We start from the raw sequence: 21,048 nt of genomic DNA on the forward strand, positions 1-21,048 counted from the left end.
CAGCCAGACAATTCAAATTTGGGAACAATTTTGTTCTCAATCCTATGTATCACACATGCACATCACGGACTAACACACTAAAAACATTAGTTTGAAGATAAACATTTCAATGAATTGCTTTACTTTTAATGTCAATTGGATGATTTACTGAATCTGGCCCACAGTCACATTAGTTTGGACTGAAATTCTAATATTGCATTTGGGTAATGTAAGTAATTGGGTAGTGTAAGTAAACCAACTTAATTTCAAGGTTTGTTTAAAAAAAAACATAAAATATTGACTAAGTGAAATGAAAGAAGTGCCCCAAAAAGTACACTACACCACCACAGTTGAGTTACATTGTTTTAATGACATTTTGATGCCTGTAACATGAGTGAAACAATTACAAAATTGGTGATTCACCAACATCTGGCCATCAGTGCATTTTCTTTGATCCAAAAGAGGATGACTTCCGTATGCACTGGTTGGTTGAACATCCAAGTTATGTTAGAACACATACATGAATTCTTCCTTAAAGCTAGTCACTTAATGGTCACTCACAACTGTTCTACAGAACAGTAACATTCAGTTTAAGACAGTGTTGAACACCTCAACATTTGATAAGACATTTAGTTAAAGTATGACCATGGATATTCCCTGTGTGCAAACAAGAAACATACATTTACAAAGACTTTTCTACACACAAGTCCAGTGCAGATTAATTTGAATTTTTGCCTTTGAGGAAAATAGCTAGCTAAATGACTTGAATAATTTGTCATTGTGGGACGCATTTTTGTGTACAGTAACAAAACTAAGTCCATTTTTTATTACTTAAATATGTATATATTCAATATTTCTTCTTAATTTTCCCAACCCCCATTGTTGCAGGTCACTTGTATATCATAATATCGGTAATTGTAATAACGGATAAAGGAAATAATTTGACACATAACAGACCCCAACATAAGTTATTTCTAAGACAGCTGATTGGAGGTGTTCCATAAAGCACAGTGCGAAAAGAAAAACACAAACTTTAGATTTCTCTTCCCTAAAACTAAAGCACGGTTCCCCTTAAGAAAGCCTCTAATATATTAAACTCAACAATACAATTATTTTTGTTAGCTTCATTTTGAAAAATGAAGCTGAGTCGCTAGCGAGCTAACTCATCATTCCTGCTTTATGGAACAATCGGCAGTGGGAAGACGAGCCACATGTGAGCCACGTAACAGGAGTGTAACCATGAACATCGTTCAGCACCTTGTCATCTGGTTGATTAACAGCCTCATCGACTACGTCATACTGTGTACATGCATTGGTAACACAAGTCACAAGCGATTCAAAAATACTCGTCAGTAGTATGCATTTCTATTTTTCTGCAGCTGCCGTCGGTAAGATATTTTCTTTGTTGAGGAAAGACATATGAAACGGTTCAAAAGAACAAATAAGTGTTTTTAAGCCTATGAATATCATACATACACACGCACATACACATAGAACCAGAATGATCTTTGGAGAGGTTGAAAGACAAAATTAAAATGACAAAAAGTATACATTTTACACAATGTGTCCCCAAAACATTTGGACATTATCTTGAAATCTGTCCAGTGACAGCCAACTGCAATCATCAGTATCGCAAAGAACAGAGATTTATGTTTAAGTCAAGCACTATAAGACTGCTTTTACTACACTTAGTTGAATCGAATTCCACATTGGGTATCCTTTTCTTGTTATGGTATTATTCAAGTGCATCCTTCCTAGCTGGGTGACTTGTATATAAGCAAAGACGATTTACATAACCATCGTCATGCTAATCAACCAGTTTAAAGCCATGTAAGATATACAGCAATACAAAAGCCATGTCGGAGCAAGAGATTTGCTAAGGCCTGATGAACAAAGTTCCGCTCCTCAAAAAGGCAACTCTATTGTTTCCAACATTTCTACGACTCTGACAAAGGTGTCTATTGGTTCATTTCTCTGTTGAAAAGTAAAAACAAACAAAACAATAAACAGTTTGGTAAAGCGAAAGGACATAATAGTGAAGAGATTCAAGTAAGACACTGGTTTTCAAACCTGTTAAAGGCTGAGGTGTAGAGGGACATAATAAGGGTGATAGTCAAACCTAGTCAAATCCATATGTAAATTATGGGATGTTGGTAAAGAAGTATTCCTGTCCACCTCTTTCACTTAGCCATCTCACTGATTCGAAATTTGGAGGAGGAAGGCAATTTTTAAGAATAATACTAAAGTGTGGAGTTTGCAAGACGACATTATTGTTGTGCCATAATATTTAGTGATATTTGCTGCATGCAACAATGCCAGTTTGGTGTGGTTTGGAGAAAACCTGAGGACGCTTGCGTTCTGTTCAAATCAAACAGTCTGTTCGGCCGTTAGCCTGTCATATCTGGACACACAACTGCAATAAACACACGTGCAGTCTATGCCAAACTACTGACATTTCAGAGCAAAATAAACAAGGAATTGAGAGAGAAAAAGCGACCCGATAAATTAAGACGCATCCTTTCCTTTCTTTTGAGACGAATAAGACAGTTAGCATGGGGCGATCACTGTACGTTTAGCCTGCCTTGGCTGTATTACTTTGCTCTGTTCAAAGAAAGCTGGTAGAACTTGGTTTGGTGATGGGTTAATTGTTTTTGTGATGACACGAGAGCTGAGCACAAGAGAGCTCAGGGGAAGAGGAGAAGTGCAGGTTTTGATTGTGGTTCGGGGAGCCAGGGTGGAAGACCGGTGGCTCACTAGTGATTCAATCTTCCTCTTCGAGAGTCCTCTCGTCAAAGGACTGTTTCCTTTTTCTGGAGTACTTCAACTGGAGAAGATCTCCCACCTCACTGATCACACTCAGTGCCTGTGGATAGACAGAAGGGCACGCACACACACACACACACACACACGCACACACGCACACGAACAGAAAAACAAAAGCAGTTTCTGATCAAACACAGACAACACTAAGTGCAAACACAGATATGAGGGATTAAGATGGACAGAGAATGGAAAAACGGAAAACAGAAAAAGGGAGTAGGAATGAGAAAGAGAGAGCTGCACCTTAACTGAATATTAAAAATAGAGACTCTAGAGGATGACATTGACTGGAGACACCAATCTCCAAAATACGTGGGCAACTTCTACTGAAGCCTCTTACATATACACAATACAGACATCAAAGGTTTTCTTTTCTCGGGTACTGGGGCAGGGGGAAGAGGACGTCTTTATGTGAGAAGGAGACGTAGAGGGGATGATGGGAGGAGGAGAGCAAGGTGAATTATTATGCAACCATTTTGGAGAGCTGAAAAGACAAGATGAACATTTTTGGTGGGTGATCTTACATTTTTGCTGGTGCTCCTAACTTATTTTATAATTGGGAGCACCATTTTTTTTTACTGTTGCATAAAGTGCCGAAAAGTATTCAGACGCCTAAACAAAATCTGTTACATTACAGCTTTACATTAAAGTTTGATCAAATACAATTTTCCTCAACGATCGACACACACAATACCCAATAAAGACAAAGTGAAAACATGTCATTAGAAATGTTTGCATAGTTACCAAATGCACTGTAAACAGTTCTGGTGCAGAAAAGGCAGCATATGTTACACCAGGGGGGTGTCTAACATCACTTTATGGAAGCATGAACGTGATCTGAACTTTCATCAAGCAACTTTGTTATTCAAGCACTTCAAGGCAAGAAATAGTTGGCGACGGCCGTGGAGAACAGTTACCGTGTCGAGCATGTCTTTGGTGTGGGCGGCGGAGATGCAGAAACGCGCTCTGGACTCGATGATGGGCGTTGCTGGGAACCCTACTACCACCACACCAATGTTCCTCTTCAACATCTCCCGCCCAAATGCCCTGAAGGCGTGAAAGGAAGAGAGGGAAATAAGGGATGTAAAAAAACAGACACAAAGAGAACAAAAGACAGAGAAAAGGAACTACTATTCCAATTTACCGACAATTAAAAACGAAAGTTTAAAGGATGAAAAAATAATAACGAATCATTGGATATATTGAATAACCTATGTCAACTATTTAGGTCTTATATTAAAATGTTATTCTACATTTTGAATGGATTTAATTTAGCGTAAAAATGTGCTCTCTCTAAACTTGACTCCATGAACCAACTGCTCCAAGAGGCAAGAATGTGCACTCACCCGATCTTCGCTGGCATGTAAAGCATCATGGGTATGACGGGGGAGTCGTTGTTGCCATAGATGATGAAGCCCATCTTCCTCAGTCGTCGACGGAAGTACGATGTGTTGCATGCCAACTGACGCAACCGGTCGCGACCTAAACAGACAGAAAGAGAGATGGAGAGAGAGAGCAGATTCGTTTACCACAGTAAAGCTTTGTTCAATTTACAATAACACATTGGCAATTGACGGTGGCTCGAGTATTTGACTGATTTAAAGTCCTATGATTTGGTTGTTAATATATCATTTGCGATCCTACTATCCGACTATACACTCCAGCTGTGAGTATGAATAGAGCACCGAGTTGAATCAAGTACACCGAAAGAACCTGGGAAGAATCCATGTGCAATGTAAGATGGAGGCAGACATTTATCTTGTCTCAAAGATACTATTTCAAAAGCCACTTTTGTGTGTGTGTGCGGGTGTGTGTGTGCACATGTGTGTGCACGTGTGTGTGGTGGGGAGGCGCACCCACACGCACACACACACACACATCATGGTCGCATTCATGGTCGGGTTGTCACCTGACGCAAGTAGAAAACAGAATGCTGAAATCGCTACACGGAAAGAAAATAAGAAGTGGTTAGAGGAGAGGACGAGAAGAGCAAGAAACGTTGAGAGTGTGATGTGCATGTGTTGGAATGAGAGGATGCATCAAAGTAGGCTGGGTGCTTATGTGCATACTGTTTGTGTGTGCGTGTGCACATCTCCCACATCCACATGCAAATGACAATCCCCTTCTCTCTCTCTTTTTTGATCTCTCCATCCTCCCTTCCTCTCCGTCTGCACGGTCGAGCTATAGCCTGCTGACAGGCTAACACTGACAGGTGGACAGCTCACTGTTTCCACTGCAGTGTGTGTGTGTGTTTGGGCCTGCAAGAATTTGTGTGAGACCCCAAGTGTGTGCATCTTTGTGTGTGCGTGTACGTGGTGTGTGCACACGCGCAGAGAGCGTGTGTACAACACTAAGAGAGTAAGACCGTAAGTGCGTGTATCTACGTGTGGTGAATGTTCACATCTCTGGATGTGTGTGTCCTTACTGCTTATATAGTACACTGAGTCTATTCTGTGCATTCCAGTAAAGACATGCAGGCTACCAAAGCGAATCAGTTAATGCTGTCCCAAATCAAGCATAATGAGCTTGATGAAAACTAAAGGCAAATGGCTGCTGGTTATAGCTTCCTTCTCATCATGCTAATGTCTATGTTCAAACCAGGGGCATTACACTATTAGCCTTGGCTCTGTTCACTCTCTGCCATGTTTAACCAATCAGTACAGTGTGCGCACACACACACACACACACACACACACACAAAAACTGAGCAGGACCTTCCTCTATGACCCCCTAATGAAAGCAATCCTTTTCCCCTCTGATCAGAACCATAAACTGTGAAAAGAGCAACGGCATTAGGGTCAACACAGGGAGAGAGACAGAGAGTGACTGATAGGGAACAATAGAGAGATTAATAAAGACGAAATGAAAAAGACCAGCACCCCTTTACGCCGCCAATTCCCGGCGGGAAAATGGCCTCTTTGCCGCCTTGCAGTTCCGTATAAAAGGTACATCCACAGAACAGGGGGGTCAATGTTGTAACAGCGTTAAGTCAGCAGCGGAGGTAGTCATTGAGCAGAATTGACGTCTGTGCCAAAGGGGAGAGGCGGCATGGCGGGACAACACACACACACTCGACAACGCTGACGTCACGCCTCGGATTCTGGAATGCCGGTATGCTATCTAGAAATCACACGCGGGCCGGCATTCTGCCGTCTTTGTCTGGTTCAGTGCAAACAAGAAAGCCGGCGTGACGAGGGGACTTTATGGGGATCTCTGTTTCCAAAAAAGGGACAAGTAATAGTCCCGGGAAGTGAGAGAAACAGTGAGGTGATAGAGAGAGAGAGAGGGAGGAGAGAGAGAGAGAGAAACAGTGAGGTGATAGAGAGAGAGAGAGAGAGACAGAGAGAGAGAGAGAGGGGTGAGAGGGAGAGGCATCTGAAAGTAATAACGGCACCGGGAGTCCCCCCCACTGACTTCAAGCTTCTAGCAGGAGTGTAGCCTCCCAGGAGAGAGAGGGTATAGGCCTCTCCAAAGGAAATCTTTGTGGGGTACCCTTTCAGCAGCTAGTTGCACAAGATACACTAATACTGTATGGACACACAGAAACACACACACACTTCAAACCAGGTAGATACACGCATCTGAAAACACACACATTGACATTCTTGCTCACATACTCACAGAAATGCACACAGACATGCGCGCGCGCACACACACACACACACACACACACACAGGTACACAAACAGACTTAGGCACGCTCACACAAGTACACACTTAACTCCTTCCAGACACGGGACTGAAGGATATGGAGTGAGAGATTGGGGGGATGGAGGGATGGATGGATAGGGGGATGGGGTAGATGGGGTGAAAGAGCTTCCAGATGTGGGGGCTGTTTCTCTTTCAAATGAAAGTCCTTCTTGACTTCCTTCTCTCATCCCAGGACGATGTGCGTGTGTGTGTGCGTGTGTGTGTGCGTGTGTAGTGGGGGAGGTGTCTTCCCTGGCTTCAGTTTAAGGGTTTCTGACTCGAGTTTGAACACACAGAGACGTGTGCGTATTTCTGATCATGCCATACCACTATTTGACCGACACACACCCCTGGTACAGCTGGTGGAAGAGTAGAAAGCTGGGTTAGGACTTCAAGGTTTGAGTGAGACTGTCCAAAGCCTCTTCTCACACAACTGTGGTTCATGTGGGAGCCACAAGCAGCCAGCTAGACACAGGACCACACACACAGTACAAAAAAGGATATTTGCTCTAAAGAGTGGCACAGAAAGAGCATTTCACCCTCCAAGTCTTGTCGGACCGACAGTCTCTAAACCGTGTTGGGTTCACTGGGTGTGAAACCGTCAGAACAGTGCATTGCTCTGAGGAGCCGTTGAAATAGTTCGATCACACGCCGACCACACATCGAATGGTCTTTGAAGTCATTTGTGAAATAGCCAAAATTCGCCACACGTAATTAGTCCCTCCAAGGGTGTAGTGAGAAACAATCCACCATGATTCATCAGGTCAAAACGGAGATGTTCCGTAGAGGTCCATTCTTTAGACCAAGAGATTGCAGGAAGCGTATTTCCTTGAGGGATTCGGTTGGTTGGTTGGCAGTTCTATGGGCGTATGTGAAGCCCTCTGTGACATGCGTGCGTGTAAAAGGGGCGACACAAATACATTTGATTTGATTTGATGTATCCCTTTCAGAGGTCAGAAAACACGTGGCACTCTTTTACGTTACTAAACTGAATATTGTTAAAGCATTCAATAATATGACCTCCGTCAGAGTCCGATGCAGTCGTGCTGAGCTCTCAGGAGAACGACATGGATGGCACTTCCTGTATTGACAACATTTTTGTCAATAGGAAGCTACAGAACTGTCACTTCTAAAGCCACTTTTGCTTCCAGGCGTGAAGGAGGCTTCCCAACTCTATCAGTCATGGGAAAGCAGGGACTCCGGAGGTCATTCCCAAATGGGTATTCTGTTGGAACAGGGACCTCGTTCCCTTGGTTACTGACACAGCTCAGGAAGTCTAGGTAGATTTCTCGCTGAGACAGTCTCACTCTTGGGTTGTTCTTTTCCATTCTTGACAAAGAATGGGTTGTGGATTACATATTGAGTGTAGAACGAACCGGGAAGAGCTTGACGTAATTGCTATTTTTACAAGAGTTCACATAAGGGAACAAGATGATAGATTGTCACCGAGTAAGGTAGTTATTGAGTGACAAGTGACATACAAGGGACAATTTGAACCTGCGACCTTGATCTGCTGTCAAATGCTCTACCACAGAGCTATGCCTATCCCCGCCAACCACAGTCACTCTTCTAACATTTTAAAAAGGTCCCATGATTGCTGGTATATCACTTTTGTCCTTGCATAATTCCCAGAGACAAAGCACTGACAAGCTAAACAGACCGCGTGTTCAAATAGGACATGCTTTGTAAAACACCACGAGGAAAAAGTTCACTATCACATCCAATATAATCCACGAGAATGTTGATATGACATCTGTGTGACAGGTAGGTGAAGCTTCCCTGCTCTTTGTGAAGCTGATGGTTTGTAATACTGGCTCCAACCCTGACCACGTTGATGAAGTTTGGCTGAGACTTCTAGAGTCCGCCGAAAAGGGCACGGCAACTTTTACGCAACACTTGTACATTTACAGCCTTATAACACCAAGTCTTACAGGCTCTTAGAAGCAGCGTCTGACTCTGCAGCACACTGGGAAGCTTCTCGGGGTCTGGGAATGGCCAATATGGCCACCAGTTCTCTCATAGTGCAGAGTTAATTATCTGTGAGACTGAAGAAGAAGAGAAAAAAAAGGGGGGGGGGGGGCAACTTTGGTTTCCCACGAACTTCATCTTTAATGTTTTGCGGTGTCTTGGTCCGGGGAGGTTTCACGCTGCACAGCTAACTGGAAACCACCAGGTGGCTTGACTGTAACCCGGAGTGCGTTCTCTCGGAACGAAGTGGAGAATTAGAAAACAGGATGTCAAGATGGAGCAGTTGGCTGCGTTGTTGATGAGGCCGTCCATCATTTCAGAGCTACCAAGAGAATGGCTGGCTGGCCGACTTGAAAAGGCTTTGGAAACAAAAGCTGTGTGGACTGTGAGTGTATTGAAAGTTTAGCTTTAAGACACCAAGCACAGACAGAAGTGCAGCTCAAAGAGAGTACTGTGAAAGTGTTGGTGTGTGTAATGGATCACCCCGAGTGAAGTTTCAAACCCATACAAAATGTACTTGATTCGCTGTTTGATGGCAACACGCAAACATTATTCTTTACCTCCATTACCCAATCTGTGATGGATTAGCCCATCATGATACTATGCACAGGAAATTGGGTCGGCTTAACTGTCAAACCAGTTGACCAACACGACAGCAAAAGTTAGCGTGTCAATAATTAATGACGGAAATTGGATATGTGTCTCACACTGTCATATTTTCATAGACAAAGAGGCCAAAGCATGTTCTTCAACACATGGTTGTCACCTTCACAAACAATCTTTCGTTCACTCTTTATTTCAGGAAATAAGTGATGGAAAAGGAGACGTGCGGATGGAAGGTTAGTCATGACTAACAGGTAGGCAAGACAATACCTCCTTGTCTGGCTAATGTGTACACGTGTGTGTGTGTGTGTGTGTGTGTGCGCAGAGCTGACACTCACAGCTTGGATTCAAGGTAAGAGCTTTGTACTCAATGTTCTTTATGGTCAGGACAGGGTCTGTGTGTGTGTGTGTGTGTGTGTGTGTGCGCGTGTGTGTGGGGGGGGTAATCTGACAGCTGGAGATCATTGAGATGCATTACTCCGTATGAAATAGACTGCATTCCGTACAGTCTGTAATGCCTTGCTTCCAATAAAGTGAATTCATTGCAGCGTTGCTCAACACAAGTGTTTCAACTATGAGCTGCAGTCTCTAGCTAGCTTCTACTGACCCCTGGTGGCAAAATGAGCACTGTCTCGCGTTATTGTGTTGGGAGAGAAAAGTCCCCATACAAATGACCTTATTATTTATAATATTTTAGGTTTCAAGACTCACCTATTGTGGTGCCATCGTCTCCCATAATGCACTTCATAGAAGTGATGATTTGCTCGGCGACAGGAGGAGACATGGATGCAGCATAGGTGGCGCTGTGCGAGTGCGAACGCAGGAATTCTACCAGCTCCTAAAGAGGAGAGAAGGCAATGCAATACAACTTTGTCTTGGTTCAGTTTGAAACAGACATTTTCAGTTCAAAGTTTTCGGAACTGTCTGTCGAACGTTCCCATGCAACTAAATGTCGGGGGCATTCCAGTGACATTTCTCGATATGACCAAGACCAAAAGGGATATTACAACACCGAGCCACTTATTCAGACTCCGAATGTAGAAAAACACATTTTAAATGTAAAGTAAAAAAAAAAAAGGCTTGTATGTTAGCAGAGCTACAAATGTCAGACGCATTGATGCACAATCACAGGACATGCATCTACCGTCTTTGTTTAGGGCTGCTTTACATGAACTCAAAGCGTTAATTGAGACAAGCTGTAAACTTTGGGATCCTTCAGACAATTCTCCGTTCCCCTTTCCCTCTTGTTGATGGCGTTGAACAATTTTATCGCTGAAAGGTTCAACAAAAGGTTCCCCATCCTGCAGCAGCACCTAGTGCAGTGTAATATGAAACCTGAGAGTCCAGACGACCTTTCATCCTGGTCGGTGAAGACAAGTCGCCCCATTCACACTAATGGCTCACCAGTATTTTTGCCATGCAGTGGAGTGCAAAATAGACAATAGTGACAAGGTTGTTGCAAGACTAGAGTGCTGAAGAAGAAGAAGAAGAAAGAAAACTAACAAACAGCAGGTTGCATCATCTTTCTGACATTTGAGATGGCTACATTCTCTTCCCTAAGCTCCAAACAGCTACAATTTCATCTCAGAACATTCCAGACAGATCATGCTTCCAAACTGTCTGTCTGTAGAGATCTCAATCTCAACCGACCAATCCAGAAGCAGATCCTGCCTGTCATGCTGGGATGGCGACACTGTCGTCGTGGGTTTCCCTACTCACCCTCTTTCCCCCGATGTAGCCCCCTGCGGCCCCAAAGCTCTTGGTGAACGTGCCCATCATAATGTCCACGTCCTGGGGGTCCAGGCCGAAGTACTCCACCACACCGCGGCCCCCCGGTCCTAGTGCCCCGATGCTGTGGGCCTCATCTAGGTAGAGGTAGGCCCTGTAGCGTTTCTTCAGGGCTATCACCTCTGGCAGGCGCACAATACTGCCTTCCATACTTAAAAGGTGTGTGTGTGTTTGGGTGGGGGTGGAGGGGGGGAGGAGAGAGAAAGAGAGGTTAGCCAACCAACTTTAAAGCAAATTGATTCGGGTTTTTTACAGGTTCTTTTCAATTTGAACGTTGGGGACCAGTAATGGCTTTAAAGGCTTTTTTAATATAAACCGTTTCAAACTGTTTCATTTCCAGACCAAGGTTATTATAGTTTCAGGTTCTCATGAAGTTTAAGTTTCATTTAGTTTAAGTTTCAGTTATGTGATTTATTTTTGTTTCAGCTCTTTCAGCAAATTCATTTTTTCAAATGTCATTTTCTAAATAGTTTCACTTCACGATTATAACCTCGTTCCAGACTTCACTACATTGTTGTTTGGTCTCAAGCGTTGCACACAAAAGCTTCCCCTAGTGGACAGCATGTGTATTACCTGTATATACCCTCCACCATGATGAGGATCTTCTTCCAGGGCCTGTGTGTTCGGGGCTGACCGTGGACTATAGCATCTCTGAGCAGCTTCTCTAGGCTCTGCATATCTGACAGAAACGGGATAAGTTACAGTTACAATCCGTAGGGAAATTATTATACAGACGCTCAAACGAGAAATAAATGAGCAACTGGGACTGGGTGGGGGAGTTTGAGGGAAGGGAAGTCCAATGAGATGGATGGGGAAGAATAACAATGGCGTTTAGCGATGTGCAGGGATGGAGATGAAGGACAGGGCTGGTGACAGGGGGGCACAGGGAAGGGGCTCACTGTTGTGTTTGTAGACGCGGATAGTGGAACCAGACAGCCTGGCACCCAACACCAGAGAGGCGTGGTTGAGCTCATCACTCAGGATCAAGCAGCCCTGGATGGAGGGAAGGAAAGGAAAGACACCGGGAGAGAAAGGGAGAGAGAGAGAGGCATGATTTAGTCTGGTTTATATCATGTTACAGGCTTAAACAGGCCCAAGGTGGAGGGACAGATTCCATTGAGACACAATGTCCTGTTTATAGAGCTGGCTTGTTTTTTCTTCAGTAATACAGGATCATTGAGAAGTGCAAAGAAAGAGGACCATTTCCATGATACGGCCTAGTTGAACTTTTTTTCTTCCGATGTTTAGAATGAAATAGAAACGTCTGTTCCAAGTGGGCCTGTACTGTATATTTATATATGTGTGTGAATCTTTGTGTAGCGATGACCAAGAAGCCAGTGGCCATCCTTTACAACCCCAAAACAAACCATAAACAGTAGCGTTTTAGTGAGGAAAAAGTAGACTTTCAAATAAGCTTAAATGAGAAAATGCAGGAATGAGGACACACAAGTTGAACTTGAATATAATGTGTATTTGCACTTTGCAACAGGACAGAGGGCTAAGCACGGTCATTTGACTCCTGAAACGCATGTTCTGGCGAGCCTCCGGGAACGACGTCAATCTTAGTTGACAGAAACACAACAGAGTCGACCTCCGTCTGTCCTAATGCTGGTCATTCACCCGGGGCAGGAAGTTGGACTGCGTAGTCGTTCGTGGCAACAGAAAGCGCATCCTGTTGATGTGTGCTTGGTAGGATGTGTGTGCGTGCGTGAGCGGCAAGGGTTGGAGGTCTCTTGTATTGGCGCCGTGACAACAGAGCCAAGCGGGATGTTTTCGTTTCGGGAGATAGGAATAGCTGTACTTGGTCACTGTGCAAATAACCATGCTAGATTGTATGAATACATTCCAAACACCGATGGTTTTACACTGATGACGGTGATAAGGAGGATGGGTTCCAAAAGGTGTGGTTAAAACTGACCAAGGATAGGTCAACATAGAGACGGAGAGAAAAAGAACACACGCACAAAGAGAGAGAGAGAGACCCCAGGAAAGAACAAGAAAAACAACACCAGATTACGGTACCTTTCACAAGCTAAACTAACAGATCGGGTGAAGGGAGGGCAGCGAGGGAGGGAGGCATAGGCAACAATGAGGAGACAACGCCACTGGTCAGAGCGGCCCTAGCATTTCGGAGGTCCTGCCTCCCTTACCTTGCCCATGAGGGCAGGAATGTTCATGCTGTTGGTGGCAAACCCCATGCCAAAGGTCATGGCAGACTCCACCCCCAGGAACGTGGCAACCAGCTTTTCCATTTCCTCATGTTTGTCAAGGTTACCTTGGAGGGAAAGAAAGAACAAATGATCGATTTGAGACAGCGGCAGAGAGAACGATTCAAACAACAAACGGCTGCACTTTGCTAACGTTAAGCTAAGAGCTAACGTTTTTTGTACAGTTACAAGTGACAGCTGATGGCAATACTTTGATAGCTTGTCATACTTTGATTTAAAAGTTAAAAAGGGTACGTGAAAAGAAATCCCACTGATTAATAACTTGACCTCAAGATAATTGAGCTATTTGAAGTTTACCATAAATTGCCTTACGTCGCACGCCTTGTCCGTACACCAATGAGTGAACGTATATACTGCAAGTATACGTGTTGTGCAGGGTTAAGGAACTTCAAGTATGCACCTGCACATATATGTATGTGTTCATGTATGAACATGAAGAGATGCTTGCACGCGTGGTGTCTGGCTTGCGTGCGCACACATGGTGCCATACCCATCTCCTGCCTGGTGCTGCCCACTCCTACGCCGTACGTCATGGTCACATGTGCGGCGGCGGCGGGGCAGGCGCCCGTGTTCTCAGCGAAGCCCAGGTAGTTATAGGAGCCCAGGTTGATCACGTCCTCCATGATTCTGCCCGTGTAGCTGAGAGGGCAAACGGGGGGAAAACGCTTAGCGAGGTGGAGAGAGAATCGAGGGATTGATACAGAAAGACAGAGAGGAATCAATCCGAAACTGTATATATTTCTTATCAACCAAATCACAATTGTTTCGATCTGTTTGCTTGTGTTGCATTGTGTATTTAAGGATTGTAGGCCAAAGCAAAAACGAAAACTAACTTTCAAGAGAGAAACCGACGAACACCGTGGTTTCAAAAGAGGAAGTGAAATCTGTGGTGACATTCGAGTCTGTGGTGACTTCACTGACATTTGAAACATTGTTTGGGTCAAATTTGTAATTACAAAAAAATACCTAGAACCAGAGAAACCTTTTAATCCCTGTGATGAAAAATGCTACTTGCTGATAAAACCCTCAGTACAATAAATGACTACCTCTCTAAGGTAAGGGAAATGTCTTGGTGAGTTATTCGTTATTGACATAAATGTTTTGGGTAAATGTGGAATGCACTGTGGGATGTGGGGTAGGGAGATAGGAACAGAAGTAAATTAAAGAAAAGAATATCATTCAAATGATGACAGTGATTTTCTTTTCAAATGAGGCCTGAAAGACACGGGTGTAGCCAGCAGGGAGGTGGCTTAACTTTGTTGGCATCTCTTCATGTTCAAGGCACGCAACTTCACCTTGCTTTGTTGGAACGAGCTCTTTGGCGTCCCTTTGACATTTAAAATAGATTATGTTGTTATGCTTAGTTTAAAGTAAGACAGGCTGGCACCTGCTCTACTATGCACACACACACACACGCACAGGCACGCACACACACGCACACACACACGCACACACACTTTGCTGCTCACAGAGATTGGAAATGCTGCAGTATGAACTGATAGAAACTGAAAAGAAGTTTTCTAATGTTTTGCGGTATACTACTGTATACAGGTTTAGCAAGACTGTACAGTATTTATGGCAAGACTTTTACAGTGCTGAACTTTTGGTGTTGAACTTGCCATGCATTTGACTCTCAATACAGAATAGAGCACCCCTAGATAGTTTTCCATACCACCAAAACATAACTCTAGGTTATGTCAAATATGGCTGTGATGTAAGAAGTCACACTTGTGTAGGCCAGACAGAGCGCGTCCCTTACTGAAATGTCCAATTGTAGTCATGCGATACCCGTTCCACCAAGTGAAACTTGGCCCCAGGGACACTGCAAACTGGCCTGTTCAAACTGTCCCGGATTCTCATGTACAAGTTCCTGGTGTAGAAGTTCTCAAAGTCCTGATAGAGTGGGACAAAATCCTAGTGATGGAAAGAGGACAAGGTGGGAAAGAAGGAGGAAGAGAGAGAGAGAGAGAAAGAGAGAGAGAGAGAGAGAGAGAGAGAGAGAGAGAGAGAGAAAGAGGCTTTAATAACAGTTATATTGCTTGAAAAAAAGCTCAAACACCAAGTACTTTTTTTTTTTTGAATTTCAATTGTGATCGGAGACATGTCCAAAAGCCACTCAGAAAAACTGTCTCTGCATCACAGGCACTGAACTATTTATCTATAATCCCAAACGTCTGTGTACGTCACCGACATCTTACTCACTGACTGCATCACTGGCACTGTGCCCAATCTATAATTCCAGGAATCTAAGTGTGTGTGTCACCTACTTCATTACGTGCACTATCTATCTATAGATCCAGGAATCTGTGTTTGTGTGTCTCACCGACATCTTAATCACTGACTGCGTCACGGGCACTGTGCACTAGTAATACGAGTATGGAGAGAGAAGACACCTGTGCAAGAGAGTAAGAATGCGAGGAATGAGTAAAAGTCAGCTGAACAAGGCAAGCATGAGAAAATGGGTTTGAGAAGAAGGTCAATGTCCATGTTTGTCAAAAAGTTTAAACTGGGTCGCACTAACCCACACGTGGTCTCATCATGCGACAGTTGACTTCTGGCTTTTTCACTGAACTGTAGTTCATTCATATCTTACAAAAGCTTGCCGTGACACTCTAAGCATGCTGCTCTACTATCAATACAATCTCTCGATCTAAGGCGTTAGCTTTGAGCATGACTGAGAAGGTCTGGAGAAACCAGGGAGGCAAATAGTTCCTAAAAAGCGCTTTCACTCTTCTCTAGAAAAATTACTGCCTGCAAGGCAACAACAGTGGGATATCCTTCAGGCAATTGATTGTGCCCTGCTTCCTTCCACCAACCCTAAGGGGACAAAATGCCAAAACAATATCCTTACAACAGTGAGGTGGTCATGAGTGTTGAGGGTGACACGTTTCATCTGTCTGTTTCCTGTTTACAAGATTTTGTCACAAGATTGGGTTATACTGAATGACACTTCTGGTTTTGATTATCCTAGACATTCAGTTTGAGATATGAAGCAATGGTGCAGGCATGGAAACTCCGTTAGTAGTCTAAGAAACGTTATTAGAGAATACACGTATCGGTCAATACACGTATAGGTCAACGTATAGGTGTCTAAAAATGAGACACTGTCTCAACATCGTGCCTCGATACACATGCCACTTAGATAGAGGGTACACAGAACCAAGGGTGGAGGCCAGGGTGGAGGAGGCAACAAGAAAAACAAGCCGGACATCCTGCGTCACGCTGAGCAGTGTCGGAGAGTGGGTGAGTAGTACCTGACCTAAAGTTGACCTCTCTGGCTGGAAGTAGGAATGTCAAGCTACGTCACGTGACGGTGTCTTGAGTGACATCGCGCAAGTCTCAGAGGGGCACCTGCATAAACTAGCTTCGCCCAATTTCCTATGAGCTATGTATGGACAACTTTTGGGATATTAAAAGAGGTTTCGTTCTAGCTGTTTAAATGGAAATAGCCTATAGCTTATAAGTAATTAATATAATAATAATAATAATAAAAATACAGCTGTATACGGTTTACATTGCTTTTATGCATGCAAATCTATTCATCTAGTCTACGTCACAGAGTGTTTAGTTGAGAGAAAAAGCAGATGCAAGCCACAGGGCTAGCTGATCCATATTGTAACCCTGACAAATATCCCCCCCACACACCCACACCTCCTAAACTTTGACTAGAAAGGCATCCGGCTTAAAAGCGTCTCGATCCCTTTCGAGGTGTAACTCCGCACCTTCAGTGACATACTCGTTTAGGTACCCGGGTACTTTCTTCATTACCTTCTGCTGCTCCCTCTCCCTGGAGCTGTTGCATCGCTCGATCTTCCAGGCCCTCATGAAGTCCCTCAAGTAGCCGAAGATGGTGAGGATGCCGTAGCCCATGTAGGTGAGCACGGCCACCAGCATGGGCGTCTCCTCGTACGACTCCTTAAAGGTGTACACGCCATTACTGGTTGTGTGCTGGACCTGAAGAGACATGGGATTGAGGGAAATGTAAACAAAAAAGGTGCGCTCAGGTGTGCAACACGCAAACCAAAACCATTTGGGACTTTGCAGAACTGTGCAGATGCCATTGCTGTGGGTTCCATACGAATTAGCATAGCTCGTCAACAAAGCGCCAGCAAAACTCTAACCCCCCCCCCCCCCCCCAAAAAAAAAAAAACTAAAATATATTCAGTGGCGTGCACATTGTTGACTCTTTGCACACATACAGTAGTGCCTAGTCTATTTCCTTGAAATACTAATACTAATAATACTCATCTTAAAGCATGTAAACAAAGATGGGCTCTAGAGATTTGGTAGTCAAATGAGGGGATGGTATGCAGGTTCCTGCTGGTGGAACACTGCTTGCAGGCAAAAGCCAACCATCAGATAAACAAACCAATATCTTAAATATGTGCAGGGGAAAAAAGTGGTCAATAGATCTAAATGAATATGTTTGCAATACTCATTTATTTTCTAACATAGCCTACTCATAATACTGTACTGAAGGTGGCATCTTATTTAACATTAGGGCAAAGTTATAGGCTCTGTGTGAACAGTAGCCCAATTGGGTTAAATTGGAAATGTAGTCCTCGTAGCCTGCCTATTCCCCCCCCCCCCCCAAGTCGACTTAACAGAAGCTTACACGCTAGCCTTTTAATCATTGCCTTCACATCATGCAACTCTTTTTCAAAAGCCCCTGGCACTTTGCAACCACATGTGACTAGTCATGCTCCTATCTCAAATACCTCAGAGGCGAGCTACGGTGCCAACCACGTGAACTACAATCAGCTCATTCAGGAGTCAATTAACAATCCAAGACAGTTGGGGACAGTCAGAAAGAAGAATCAAAGGGACTTGGAATCACCTCTTATTTCCCAGATATTAAGCTCTTACCTGTAACCTATAGGCTGGTCTAAAAAAAGGGATAGGATTTAGCCTACCCCAGACCTATTTTCATTTTTGTTTCACCTTACTTCCTCTATGATCTAAAGAGCTAAATATACTAAGCTGGAGGCTACATGTTTCACTCTTCTGAAATAATACATAGATTGGATCTATTAAACAATGTTGTTGTTGCCACCTAATCTTGCAGCACGCCCAATGGTGTAATTAAATTAAAAAAGAGGACAGCTCTGGGATGGAAATGTTATTAGCAAGTCCCAAGACAGCTCGGTTCTGTGTCTGTACGTTTTCTCTATGGACTTCTGGTGCATAACAAGTGCCTTTGAACATCTGCAAAACAACTGATTTGTATATCTTCAAGAACGACAGTGGAGTAATTTGAAGAGCCTACAAAAAATTTCGATCAATTTTTCTACCACTGAAGCAATTGGCCTACTAGCTGTAGGCTGACTTCATAGTCAACACTTGCCATCCCGCTATCATGATGAGAATGGTGATGATGAAACGGGTTGTTTAAACAGGATAACAGGCGGACCCTTGACCTTTTTGGCTTGGACAAGCTTGCCTGCCAAAATTAAATTCAACTTATAACGACAATGTTAGGCTACCTACAAGCAAAACAAATTACATGTAGCATGCATTTCATAAATTTTAGAATTACTGTGTACCTTGAGGATATGTGTGGTATAACAAATTGACCAACTTAGTACTGTACAGTAGTATCGAGCAAGTTGATAAACGTGATGTATTACTGTAGCTGCCCATCCTGTCACTTATCTCGGCCATAACGTATTAACATGCGGGACTGTCATCCTACTGATCTGCTTGCTACCTTAACTTTTACAGCTAATGAAACGTTTTACAGACTAAAATAGCGAACGTTAGCAAATTAAACAAAAGCACATTTGTAACTGTGGGCCGTTAGCTCAATAATAGCTGACACAGCATAACAAATAAAATAGCAATAGGCTAGAGAATATCACAAAGGCGAGATATAAATGGTCAAATCATCTGAGGTTTGACGTGTCCAAAACAGTAGCCCCATCATCATCCATCCAATCGTTAGCTCGGGCCTCACCTTCTCCTCGGGATAGCCGTACTTAAGCTGCTGCTGATGGTACTGGTGATGGTTTTTCACGAAGCCGTTTCTCCCCGGTTTAACACTGTTCTTTGCGCGGTGACATACTTCTCCATTCTCCGTCTTGTTCACGGAGCTTTCCGTCATGCTTTCTTATGATTCCTGCCAGTACAGTAACTTGCATGAACCTTGCACAGACGGAGGACTCTGTATGAATCGATGTTAGTGACTTTGCTGCTCGTTGGTAACCCACCCCTAAACCCACAACTAGAAACATGAAATTCCAACCGCTGCAATACCGGAAATAAACGCCCTTAGCAACCACTGACAACCAATAATATTGTCGCATGGAGAAGTAGGCGCGGTTTACAAGACCTTGATTTGGGTGTGGCCCTGGCAGGGTCTATGATACTGTAATAACCAGCAAAATGTGTGGGTTTCGTGCCCGCCGACAATCAAATGTTGGATATTCTCATTTAGATGTCCAACCTTTTTTCATGAAAACAGCGTTTGAAATAATTACCCAACATGAATCAGCACTGTTCAGAACAAAAGTTCATAGTGTTTAGATACGCATAACTGTTCTTGTTTACATGTTACAAAACGGATGCTAGTGTACTGGCCTGTACTTTCCTATGCATAACAAGATCATGATGCATAATAATCATTCTAATAGTTTTGTGGGTCAGACAGACAGGAAACATTTTGCAATTGGCACCAAAGTATAAGTGAAGGAGAATGCATAGTTTATATAATCCTTGACAGCATCACAATTATTCCAAAGTAAACTATTGTGTGCAGGTAGTGTTGAATTATTTCATGGCCTCAAAATTAAAAAATAAATGTTTCCATTTAAAGTTTTAAGCATTATTTTATTTTGAGACATTTGCTTACTGCCAGTACTGTAGCCTTGTTATTCTTGACAACTTTAAGGTTGATGTTCACAACTTGGTTGTCAGCTTTGTGGTATATTATGATATTAGGTATGTCCTCATTATAATAAGAATTTGAGTTGATTTGGGCATATAAATGGTACATATATTGTTATTTGGCAAGTAAGTTATAGTGCATCTCAGGTGATGTTATGTAGTAATCCATAAAGTAATGTAACTAGTAGTGTAACTAGTTACTTTCAGCATTGAGTAATCTAGTAAAGTAAAGCATTAATTAAAAATCCTGGAATTACATAATAATTCATTTGTAATTGTTTATAATTAACGTCATACGGACTCATATATAAATGTATGGATGAACATCACAAAATGGAGTGCGAGATGTCTCCCTAAACTAATCAATTTGAGGAGCTCTTTCTCTGTCTGTCTTTCCTAAATAAACACACACACATGTATATAGCAGCTCCAGCTATCTCTGAAGATGCAGCTGCATCAATCAGCTGAGGTTGTACATACTGGTGTTTGGTTTTGAAGAAGTATGACAGACCTCTTCAGTTTCCAACACACTGCATACATCATAAACCCAGTGCTATGCATAACTTTGCCTTTGAAATTAGGTTGCTCAACTCTCTTCATCCAATATCACATACACGTACACACACACCCCCACACACACAAACACACTTCCACTCTGGGCTGTGTGTGTTTTTAAATAATTGGCTTCATCGCGTTGAGTTAGCTGGACTGAGGCACATGAAGAGAAAACAACCATATTCCTGACTGAGGAAGATAAAGTGTTTTACTTTGCATGTGTTAAATGATTGCTACCATTCTTTTTTTCATGTTTTGCACTCAGTGGTTTCCATTCTAGACCATTATCCCCTAGAACACATGTTTTGTGCGTTAATGTAGCAGGCTACATTTCCAGGCAAAATAGAAAATGCCTGTGTGGTTTCATGTGGCAGGTCCTCACCCAGTCCAAAAGTGGGAAACCATTTTTACATTAAGTTAAGGCTGTTTTGAACCCTGTGTAAGATCATTCAGAACAAGGGCATCTGATTGATTTCAGCTTTGGTGTGGAACTTGTTAATATATGGAAACATGTACGTTTACCTGTGTGTGGACA

General features: G+C 43.1%; 1 protein-coding gene across 1 annotated transcript; it reads right to left on the reverse strand.

Moving 5' to 3' along the window:
* Positions 1–329: 329 nt before the first annotated feature.
* sptlc2a (serine palmitoyltransferase, long chain base subunit 2a) lies at positions 330–19,311 on the reverse strand. Its single transcript, XM_084674631.1, has 12 exons — positions 19,030–19,311; positions 16,845–17,030; positions 14,836–14,990; positions 13,567–13,715; positions 12,999–13,123; positions 11,748–11,841; positions 11,422–11,527; positions 10,780–10,999; positions 9,772–9,898; positions 4,146–4,281; positions 3,717–3,846; positions 330–2,842 (listed from the first exon to the last, which is right to left on the reverse strand). Exons 1-12 carry the CDS (start codon positions 19,174–19,176, stop codon positions 2,741–2,743), a joined length of 1,677 nt encoding a protein of 558 aa, XP_084530757.1. The 5' UTR covers positions 19,177–19,311; the 3' UTR covers positions 330–2,740.
* Positions 19,312–21,048: the final 1,737 nt, after the last annotated feature.

The sequence above is a fragment of the Hypomesus nipponensis genome, chromosome 3, assembly GCF_054491055.1.
Source record: "Hypomesus nipponensis isolate SF chromosome 3, ASM5449105v1, whole genome shotgun sequence".
Lineage (NCBI taxonomy): Eukaryota > Metazoa > Chordata > Actinopteri > Osmeriformes > Osmeridae > Hypomesus > Hypomesus nipponensis.

Excerpts from the sequence above, each read along its gene's own strand:
- sptlc2a (XM_084674631.1), bottom strand. The coding sequence starts at position 19,176 with ATGACGGAAAGCTCCGTGAACAAGACGGAGAATGGAGAAGTATGTCAC. Across the intron at positions 11,528-11,747 it reads CCGCGTCTACAAACACAACA|ATATGCAGAGCCTAGAGAAG; the intron begins GTGAGCCCCTTC and ends CGTTTCTGTCAG. Across the intron at positions 3,847-4,145 it reads TACATGCCAGCGAAGATCGG|GGCATTTGGGCGGGAGATGT; the intron begins GTGAGTGCACAT and ends TCACGCCTTCAG.